The 11,678-nt window shown below is 38.9% G+C and overlaps 1 protein-coding gene across 1 annotated transcript in view; it reads left to right on the top strand.

The window, feature by feature from the left end:
• The first annotated feature begins 499 nt into the window (after positions 1–499).
• LTBP1 (latent transforming growth factor beta binding protein 1) overlaps positions 500–11,678 on the top strand; it is a 208,087-nt gene continuing 196,908 nt past the window's right edge. Inside the window, exons 1-2 of the mRNA XM_014058956.2 lie at positions 500–1,106; positions 4,016–4,086. Of these exons, the coding sequence (XP_013914431.2) occupies positions 643–1,106; positions 4,016–4,086 (535 nt within the window). The 5' untranslated portion in view covers positions 500–642. The remainder of the gene's footprint in view (positions 1,107–4,015; positions 4,087–11,678) is intronic.

The raw sequence follows: 11,678 nt of genomic DNA, 5'->3' as shown, positions 1-11,678 counted from the left end.
GGTAGGGAAGGCTGGCAGATGTGCATTAATTCTGTTTTTGAAACTGGGTTGTGACTTTGGAGCTCCAGCCCCTTTTATAGTTTTCCCAATTAGGAACGGCTGCCTGACGTCACGGCTATCTGGGATTGGTTGTGCAGATCCGACACTCAAGGGGAGCCACACAGCCAGAGAAACTTTTAAAAGACTGGTCCCCCCCCCCTCCCCGCCAGTCTGAACTGCCTGAAAAAGGTTAGTTCTTACCTAGGCGTACTAGCAGCTTGCTCAGCCTGCCTGTTTTCTCTCTCCCGAGAGGGGAAAACCACTGAACTACAAAATCAGCCCCTGCTGCAGGCTTCCAGCTATTTTCCGCGAGCTCCCTCGCCTAACGATGTATTCTTCTTACTCGGTGCAAGAAACTTTTTGACTGAACTTGCCTCGCACGGTGCAAAGGCAACGCGGGAAGGCGGTGGATGAGACGCCGAATCTAAAGCACTTTGATTTGTGGGGGTGGGGGTGGGGTGGGGTGGGTGAAAGGAGCCGCACTTTCCAAGAGCAACAGAGGGGGATTGCAAAGCGCTAAGGGACTCCGTGCGTTTCTTTTGTCTGCGCCGAAAGTTGGTGGGAATTTGCCCGGCGGCAGAGAAGTCCCTGGAATTGGAGGAGATGGCTTGGATCAGGTGGGCTTTCCTGTTCTGTGCCTGCGCCTTTTGGTGCCCAGGGCTTGACGCTTCCGAAAAGGCGAAGGTGAGGACGGTCACCTACGTGCTGCAGCCGGGAGCGTCTCAGAGCCGCTGGCAGAGCGGAAGGCAGCAGCAGCGCCTGTTCAACCTGGAGCTGGCGGATTCTCCTTACGGCAACTCTTGGCGGCGCAGCAGGCGCAGCAGCAGCTTGGAGCGAACTCGCCGGATAATCAAACCAGGCAACCCCGGCGTGCAGCTCCGCTTAGGTCCCACCGTGCGTCTTCAACACAAACCTGCCGGCATCCACACGGCAGCCTCCTCATCTTCTTCCACCTCCTTCGCCAGAGCTGGAAAAATCGTCTTGCGCTCCAAGACCCAGCAGCGCCAGAGCAACGGCACCGCCGGCGCTAAGATCCACCCTAAAGCCCATCTGCGGCAGCTGCAAGGGTAAGGAGACAACGGCGACGCTCTCCCGCCTGGCCAAGGTGCTCTCGCCATTTGGGAGTGTCTAACCTTCCCCCCCACTCACCCACTTCCACCCGGGCCACTTAAGATCGCGCATGACTGGCAGACCCATAATCCGATGCATGATGCTCACGTTGCTTAGGGTTTCCCACAATGCCGTTCTATCCCCATTTTTCTCCCCAGAGTGCAGTTCCTGTAATTCCCAAACAGAATGACCCGAAAGAGATGGAGGTGATTAGGAATTTTGAAAGTGGTAGCATAATATCTCTGGACAGCATCATGTGTTGGTCCTGTTATTTAGAATCACTTCCAAAGCCCGGTGTTGTCCAGATGGAGGGAAACAGCAAGGCCAGTCCGCGCTTGGGTGAATTCTAGGAGTTAAGGTCCAGAAATATCTGGAAAATAGCAAGTTAGGAAAAGCTGCTTTGACTGTGGTTAAAAGGACAGTGTGAAAAGGAGCAGGGGCAGAAACTCCCTTCTAAAGTTTTGGCTTAGTTGTCATTCACATAAATGAACCATAGCTATAGAAACTGAAAGAATAATTTAAACACATGGTGTATATAAGTCTTTTGAGTTCATGGTTTTTGTAGAGGAGCATGTTAAACTGGAGATACTTCTGGCTGAATGTTCATATAAATACCTGCTCCTTACTTGGATAAAAGAGTGAATTGTTTGTCAACACTATCCTTGAGGCACGTACAGCTGTCAAATTAAAAAAAGGGCTTGGTGGTTCCCTAGTTTATACAAATACAGAAAGTCCTCTACTTATGATTGGTCACTTAACAACCATTTGAAGTTACAACAGACCTCCCCAGATCTACTTATAACCTGTTTTTGGAGTTAGGATGGTTGCATAAACTCCTGTGGCGATGTGATCACACTTGGGTGCTTGGTAATTGGCTCACCTTTACAGCCATTTGCAGCATCCTGTATCAGGTGACCATGATTTGCAACATCTTTTATGGGTTTCCGGCATTTACTTCTGGTAAAAAAGCCTATTTGTGAAAATCGATAAATGTTAATCGTTTAACGACCTCCTGTTTACTTAACAACCATTGTATAAAATGGTCAGAAATTCAAATGCAATCATGTGACACCTCAATTTATGACTGCAACAACTTAAGACTGTAATTCCAGGCTCAGTTACAATCATCAATTGAGGACTACCTATAGTACTTTAGATGAAAATGTGTTAAGCTATTTTCATATGATGCGTAAATCCATCTCATATGGTTAATTTAATAATGTTATAATAGAAAGCAGGTTCTTCTTTGAAACAATATTCTAATACAACTCTTTTCTCTTGAATCTTTTTCCACTTCAAAAATTATGGAGGACCCTCAAAAAGCTTTTGTTTGTATGAATTATATTAATAGATATTCACTATATTAAAAATTAAAATTGATGCATTTGCTGCCACTATAGTTTTTTTTACTATAGGGTGATGGGGTTTTAATATTGTGTTCTTTTTCAACATAGGTTGGCAAATAATTTTGATTTAGTTAATCTCTGAAAGGATCTTGGGGGACCCTTAGGGGTCCTAGGACCACACTTTAAGAAGTACTTGCCTAATTCATTAAATCATGGATTCAAATATAGTAATGGTCCAGTTAAAGGTTTGCTTGATTATATTTTAAGTAGTTAGTATGATTAAATATCTTTATTCTTTGCAGTAATCAACCATAGTTTTAAAGGGAAAAAGTCAACTTTACTTTTAGATGACAAAATCACATTCAGCTTATTTCAGTAGAAGCATATACTATGTTGGACAAACAGAGGGAATGCCTCTTACAAATTAGCACACCTCTTTCAATATGTTTGAAAGTCTTTGTGTTAAAAGATAATATTTTGCTTGAATTTGTATATCACTCTTATTTCTTTAAAAAATGTAATGATTTAGATATCATATTCAGTGTTTTGGGAACCTTACTCTTAATACCATTTATAATGATCACTGATTAAATTCTTGAGGGAGAAACTCAGACATGTTTTAAGTCACCCACTATTTTACAATATATGGGCATTTGCAAGAGCATTCCATTTAAGCTTGTGGAAGCCTAGTTTGTACCTGCAACAAAAGATGGCAGAAGTAATTCTTAAACTTGGATAAGTACTCAAACTTTCATTGATGGGACCTATCGGTGATATGGTTTATCTGCTACCTCAATGCAGAAAAGCCAAAAATTATCCATAAGGATTATAAAATCATAATATTAAATATTTGTCCTCAGCTGGCCTTTATTTATGCCCCTAAAAATGTTATTGGTCCACCTGGCATGAGGTGGAGTAGCCAATTTGGTCCCAGTTTTCATTTATTTGTTTATTTTGACTTCCTTTTTCCTTTGGCTTGTGGGAGGTAGATTGAGCCCACTGTGGTCAGAGACGTTCAGCTTTGGGTCCTTAATCTTAGAGAAGGTGGTGAGAATGTAAACAGCTGAGGCATTTGGATGCCTCTAGTCCTTTTCATGCTTATGCAGCCAAGAGAGATGTGCCTCTAGGTCACATACAATGAAAGTGAGGTAACCACAGAGGAAAAAAGAAAGCCCTCTCACAGACAGTCAGGAAAGACCTATTGCCTTCTAAGTACTGAAGAATCTATTCTTATTTGGAACATTTATAATTACTTTCCTTCAGGCCCGAAATCCGCCACCCCTCCTGCCTACCCCTAGCATTCCACTGAAGTGTCAGCCCAACCGCTCCCCCCCTATTTTCTCCCTGTTTTAGTCTCTTGTTATAGTTCTAGCCGGCTTTTTTAGCTCATTCCCCCTCCCTCTCCCTGCTTTGAAAGGGTCCCCAAGGAGAGAAAAATAGTGAGCTATTGAAATGCAGCAGAATTTATTGGCGACGTCTGCACCTGGCAGTTGATCCTTTCCTCTACTATTTTTTTGCAGGGTGAATGTCTGTGGTGGGCAATGCTGTCACGGCTGGAGCAAAGTTCCTGGGTCCCAGAGGTGCACCAAACGTAAGTAACCATGTGGAAGGATAAGCTTTTAAACATGAAACAAAGGCCTCTCTCCAAAGTAGAAAAATAGTTACTGGACCTTGCATAGTCCTGCAGTATGCAGGAGGATACAAGGCCTGAAATGATGGCCTAAAATCTCCCTCAGATACTTGTCATGAGAAATTTACCATGCTAGCGGCCTAATTTTATATTCAGTCCTACTTAAATATTATTTATTTATTTATTTATTTAATTATTTTTGTTTACTTATTTATTAATTTTGCTGCCTCTTTTGCTGCAATTAAAATAATGCACCCTTTATGAATTATACAAATCTGAGAGACTTCTGTACCAGGTCACAAAATGAATTTGTGCTAGGAAATGTAACCCCCCCCCACACACTTTCCTTTGGGATTTGACAGGTCACAGCATGACAGTCCCAATGGTTTTTATACTTAATATTTTAAACTTTGGATATTGGATTGCTTTGCATGTAGATCTCTCCATCCTTAATGACATTTAAGTGACTTCCTACATCTGGTTCAGATTTCCATAACTTCCTCCCAATGAAACAGGGTCTTTCTGGTGGTGAACTTATCTCTTAATGGGAGAGAGGTTTAAATATTGATATCACGGGAGAGAGGTTTAAATGTTGATGTCATGTTTGTGTTAGAGGAGCCTTAATCATCCTGTTTTAATTCCTCCCCACTTTCTAAATCACTAGGGTTCAAAATAGGAATGGCTTCTTCTCTTAAATGCAAGAGTTTGACTGTTCCTGAACAAAAAGCAGATATTTTGCAGAACAGCAACTGAAGGCTATTAAAACATTTTGCAGTCAGAGGTTTCTCTACTGAACTCTGTGTAGCAGATGTGGGATGAGGGTCTATTTGTCCTGTCCTGCATGAAAGCCAAAAGAGGGAGCAGTTTGTTTTCTGACCTGGGATGTGAAAAGCAAAGTTTCTTCTTCAGCACATATTATATTGCCACAATAGTTGGCTGGAGGTGAGGGGCAGGTAGCTCTTCATTCACCTAGTCTTCATCGAGGGAGCAATGAAAAACAAAACTATATTAAGATAAAGCAAGTTCAGCTTTCTAAAGAAATCTCTGGAGATATACAAATTCAAAGCCCTCTTTTCAGTCCCTCCAATAAATCCATAATGGTAGAACTGATACAAGGAAAACATTTCAGCAAAAGGACTCGAGTGAAAAATTTGTTTTGAGTCTTTTCTTTACATTTCAGATTTTGAGACAGCAAGAAACAATAACATATAAAACATTTTGAAGCTGAAGTACATGTGTCAGATTGCAATCAGAGTGCAGTTAAAATGATATGCACATCATGATGTCATCAGATGTTGCCTTTATGTATGTTGGTGCAAGTGTGCAGCCATGGTAACTTGTGCTATCATGTCATTGTATGCGTGCTTCATTTGCCACCTCGTGAGTACTCGTGAAGTAAAACTGTTCTGAATTTGAAACACCTTATCTTAAATGAGAAAAAAAAACTGTTTCAAACATGGAATAGGCTGTTTTGATTATTCTGAACGTGTTTCACGTTCCAAACAGATAATTTTGCATTCAAAACAGGTGTTCTGAGCTTGGAATACTTCCAAACTATTAAAACAGCCTGGGACAGGGCATTCTGAACTCAAAATTAGGTGTTTTGAATTTGATGCAGTTCGTGTTCCAGAATTATTTTATCCACCCAGCAAGAAACCTACCTAGTGTCAGTAAAGAAAACCTTACTTTAGTCTGGTCCTCTGGCTAGACCTATAATAGAATTGGATTAGATTATGGAATACCTGGTACACAAATATTGCAATTGTATGAAAGAAAGGAGAGGGTGTCCCCAGTATAGTTAGGAAAAACATCAAAACTGTACACCAAGTTACCTCAGGATTCTTAAAGGATTTTGTCATGTACGCCTTACCTTAGTCATGAAATTTTACTGTAGGTATAAATGTTGTCAACTTCTGCATACAACCTTCTCTTCTATTTCAATCACCTGTTTTAATTCTACAAAAATCTATTATAGAGGAAAAGATAAAATAATTGCTGAGATTCAGTGTTACACTCTAAATATATCACATAACCAGTGGTGGGATTCAAAAATCTTTACTACCAGCTCTGGGAGCGTGGCTTGGTGGGTGTGGCGGGGGAAGAATACTGTAAAATCTCCATTCCCACCCCACTCCAGGGAAAGGTTACTACAAAATCCCCATTTCCTCCCGATAAGCTGGAACTCAGGAGGCAGAGAATAGATGGGGGTACCGGTTCTCTGAACTACTCAAAATTTCTGCTACTGGTTCTCCAGAACTGGTCAGAACCTGCTGAATACCACCTCTGATGTAAACCCAAAGAACTTAGCCCCAGGGATACTCGGTGGCTACTTTCAGTTACCTCTGGAAAGATGCATGAAGCAATTCCTTTGAATGCTTCCAATATATACCGGTATCAAAGGAATAAATACACAGACTGCCTCTGTTACAGTTCTTACTGGGAAGACTTTTAATTTTAATTTTATTAATTTTAATGTTTTATGAAAATGATATTGACAAATGGCTTTTATGAGCAAACCTTAATATAATCCTTGTGACCCCCAAGATCTTGCTTCTAATTTTAGTATGACTTTGTTCATTTTTCTCAGCACTGGCAGGAGACAGACCCATGTGTATCTCACTGAATAGAAAATTAATGTTTTAATGCTTTGCACACAAACATGGTATTTATGCAGTATGTTATCAGTTGTTATTCCTTTGTAATATCTTTTAAGAAACGTTGGCTAACATTTTCAAACATCTATTGAAAAATTTAGAAAAATACAGGGAAGAAAGCCATAGTCCCATGCCAGTGAAATTACTGACTTCCTTTCCTCTTTCCAACATCCTATCAATTAATATTTATTAATATTTAATATAATGAATGATTCATCTTTTCAGCTCAAAGGGCTAGAAATGTTTCTAAAAATATCTGGTTTGCCATGATTTTCACAGTCCTTGCGGTGTTAATATCGAAGTCTGTATTAATGCAGTATTTTCACAGAATGAACAGATATTGCATTATACAGAGGAAAATGGCGACAGGTGGGGAAAAGTTAATTGGCTCCTGCCCACCTGGTCTTCATATGATGCTGTTTCCTTTGTTCCTACTGCTGAAATTGTTTCTATCAGTCTGGCTGGCAGATGTCCTGCAAAGACCTTGATTTTACATAGTCAGAAATAAATGTTTCTGTTTCATTCCACATTTACATATAGAGATATATCCAATGCATTCCTGATGAGAATGTCTGTCTCCCAGCCTGCATGCAGAAGTAGAAATGCTTTATTGGGGACACACTATAATCTAGTACATTCCCATCCCAGACGGAAAATAATCTGCCTTTAATGTGCAACAAAGCAATGGCTTTATGAGTCTGAGCATCTGTTGCTGAAGCATATGTTATTACAACAACGCATTTGCATTTTGATATGCATTCCTTAAGGTCCATGTTGAGGTTCATGTTGAAAGCTTTCATCTCTCAGGGCATGCCTTAATGGCCCATTCTTCCTTCCTCTTCTTAAGAAGTGAAGCAACTTATTTTTGTAGCTAACTGGTAGTGATCCCTTCTCCCTACAGCTGCAAAAGTTCACTAATGCTTTGTGTTGGTTTATTCACCGGTATAACTACTTGTATTGAAATTCGTTTCTTTCTACCATTTCTTGTGTTTGGAGAGTTTCTAATATGTGTATGTTAATGTAAGTGTATGTTAAGATTGTGATGGGTTTTGATTTTAATAGTGTATTTTTAACCATGGTAAATATGGTAGCTCTAAAATATATCATATTTTTCGGACTATAAGATGCACTGGAGTATAAGACGTACCATGATTGTGAAGAGGTAAATTTAAAAAAAGGTTTTTGCATTCTGCAGACATCCCAAACCCTCTGCATGTCTTGTTTTTTGCCCCCCCCCCCCAAAAGGCCATGCAGAGCTTTGGGAGGCTTGTAGAGTGCCCCTGGGGCTGGGCAGGGGGGCAAAAACCAGCAAAAAATGGGGCATTTTTTGCAAAAATAAAATAAAGGGCATGGGAGGCTTGTAGAGTGTTCCTGGGGGCTAGGGGAGGGCAAAAATGAGCAAAAATGATCCATTTTTGCACCCCCAGCACCCAGGAGCACTTTGCAAGCCTCCCAAACCCTCTGCACATCTTGCAAAGGGGGCCAAAATGATGTATTCACTGTATAAGACCCACCCAGATTTTCACCCTCTTTTGGGGGGTAAAAAGGTGCATCTTATACTCAGAAAAATACAGTAGTAAGCAAATAAAACTATCTTGCTTTGGAGTTTTCCTTCTAGGCACTGAAAAAGGAAAATGGCAACTTATTGCTGTTATCAAATGGTAAATTGCCAATCTATACATTATGTGGCAATCTGGAATCTTCACTCCAGGGATGCATTCTCCTACATATACAAATTCAATATTGAGAAAGTAACATTGGAGCTCTGCCTACTGGCTTTATCTTTCATGTTAGATGCATTTAATAAGTGCAAGCGTTTGACCTATTTACAGATGTCAAACTGGAAGAGATATGGTAGAGAATCCCCAAACTGATATTTGTAAATATTATCTGTTCTGAGGCAAAAGAGCATATGTTTAGTTCAAGTCAAATAAACTGTTGAAGAAGAAAAGCATGCATTGGCTGGCTTTGTAAGATAGCCAAAAATGACCATTGATACAAGTTAAACATGGGAATTTACTGAATGTGCAGAAAACGAAATGAATATCAAAATAATATAACACCAATAGAATACCGGGAAGGAAGAACATTACGTGGTCAACTTCTGCACAAGATTGAAAGGAAAGCGGTAAGGATAAAACCTGAAAATGGCTAACAACTGGAACATTAAAAAAAAAAGAAACTGAAGGCTTGATTTTGGCTGCTCAAGAGCAATCTATTTCAACTGATGCAATCTAAAGCCAGAACTGAAAAAAAATCATCACATGATTCAAAGCACAGATTGTGCAAAAAAGCAGAAGAAACACTCAATTATACATACTCAATTCATGCAGAAGATTGTGCAAATTGATTATAAACAAAGACATAACACCAAGGCCAAAATGATTCACTGGTACAACTGAAAAATTATCACGTGCCACTAATGAAAAATTGATTGGAATATAAGAGTTGAAAAGTAGTAAAAAATGAGTAGATTAAAACATTTGTGGGATTTCCAAATACAAACTGGAGCACCACTTGAACACTGACAACATTGACAAAATCACCATCAGTCAATTTCATAAGGCAGCTTGGGAAGGACTCAGTAAATGGACAAATACAAAATTCAGTCTCTATATCTGGCTGACTGATAATATATTAAATGTATATGCTGCATTACTACCAGTGACTCTGGGTGGTTAGGACTAGTATCCTTCCCATGCATGGAGCTTGCACGTGGGAGAAATGAACTGGTTGGGCCTCTAGAGTCTGACATCACCATGACTTAAAGTTTCTTTATCGTTTTCATGTGGTGAGTTTTTAAAAATAATACGGTCTGCTGTTCACCATATTTTAAAGACCCATTGGAAAGATAAACTTCTCCAGGATGTGGTAAATTCCTTGTGGCTGTGCATTCTTAAGAATTACTGACCACATGAAAATGACTCTGACACTTTAAATGTAATGCAAACATTGGACCTTAAGCAGTACGCACTGAGTCCTGATGAGCAGGAACTGTATATATGCTCCATGTATCGGGTGTTGGTCAAATGAGAAGACAGCCCACATGTTATCTTTATGATGCAGAAGCTATTAAAAACATCCTTTATGTTTTGAGTTCTTCATGCTGCTATAATATATAGTCATGGTCACATGTGATTCTTTCAATAGCCTGGAAACTTTCCACATGAATGAACCCTGTCCTTGGTGTTAGAATGGAAACTAATAAGGATAACTGTGAGCTAATCCATTCCACATACACATTAACTGTAGAATCAGCCTTTTTATCTATGGACACAGTTGGAATTTTGAGATAATTTTGAGTGGTCTCTACTTGTATTCTCTTGAGATATGGATCCTGTCAGACATATCACGCTGCTTTAAAAAAAACACCCAGTTTATTCAGTTTTCATTTTCTAGCAAGTGCAGCCTAAAAGGATTGACACATGATATAAGAGAAATGCAAAAGAAGAATCTTTTGGTTCCAAGCAGAGGCTGATTGCAGAGAGACAGAAGAGATGATGAAAGGACTGAATGATTGAAATGATTATATTAATCATATAAGAGTGGGTAAAGTAAAAAGAGATTTAGTGTTGTTGGTACAGACACCTGTGGAACTCTGGCTATTCCATCTCACTAATGGATGAATCAGGGATATTTGATAGACAAAAAGCATTCTGGAAATTCTTTGGATCAGTTTGTATTCAGTCTTGGATCTAAGTACTGAAGGTTTTGGGATTTAAGGGACTGTGTTGCAGATGGGATACACAGTCATGATGGTGGATGGGGCCATGTATATATGTGTGTGTATGTGTATGTGTATGTGTGTGTATGTATATATATATGTCTGTCTGTCTGTCTGTCTGTCTCTCTCTGTGTGTGTCTATGTTTGTGTGTGTGTATATATATATATGTGTATGTGTATGTGTATATATATATATATATATATATATATATATATATATATATATGTATATGTATATATGTGTGTATATGTATGTGTGTATTTTTTTATTTTTATTTTTTATTTTTGTTTTTTATTATATAGACAACAATGGGAAGGGGAGAGGATGGAAAGAAAAAAAAGGGGGGGGGAAGGGAAAACCCATCTTCACATACAATATGTCGTTTAATCACAGGTGCATCCCTACTAAGTTTATACATCCCGTATCTCTCTATTGTATATTTAATAAGCACCACAATAAGCTAGGGTTTGAAAAACAAAAAACAACAAAGTAAAACAAGGGAGAGAGGAAGGAAAAGAAAAAAAAAAGTTCAAAAAGAGAAGGGGAAAAGAAAGGGGGAAGAAAGGGGTGGGGGGAGGGGGGAAGGCCAAAAAGGACAAAAAAGGTCCAAAAAGGAAGGGGGAAGAAAAAACAAAACAAAACAAAAACAGAACAAAACAAAACAAAACAAAACAAGAAAAAAAAAAAAAACCATCATCACATGCAGCATGTCGTTTGATTACAGTTGTTTTAACATCTACATCTTCAAATAATATTTACCATCTCAGATATTCCCTCTAATGTAACTAAAGGTCTCATTTTCCTTCTACAATATATATTCAGTTAACATTAACATTATTTTCCCCCAGAGAGTATACTTCTATTCATTGTTAATCTTACATTTCATACCTTCAAACAGAGATCTTATTCCTTCATTGTTCAACAAGGCATCGCTGCCTATATATACCCGTTTTCATTTGTTCCCCTACTAAAATTACCTTATCAGCAGCGAAATGTCATTATAATAAATTCTTAATCTTGTACATTATATCACCAGACCTTATATTAGTACTTCCATATATCATTGTTGAATTATTTCACAGCATAATTATATCATCATTTACTTTTTCCAATTAAGGCATAAGTATATCATTTTTCATTTCCAAAATTTTGTTCTTTTTCCCTTAGCCATTGA

Source organism: Thamnophis sirtalis, unplaced genomic scaffold (assembly GCF_051295495.1).
Source record: "Thamnophis sirtalis isolate CommonGarterSnake01/CBP01778 unplaced genomic scaffold, rThaSir2_p1.2 scaffold_6, whole genome shotgun sequence".
In the NCBI taxonomy this organism is placed as follows: domain Eukaryota; kingdom Metazoa; phylum Chordata; class Lepidosauria; order Squamata; family Natricidae; genus Thamnophis; species Thamnophis sirtalis.
This window is presented reverse-complemented; position numbering and strand designations above follow the sequence as displayed.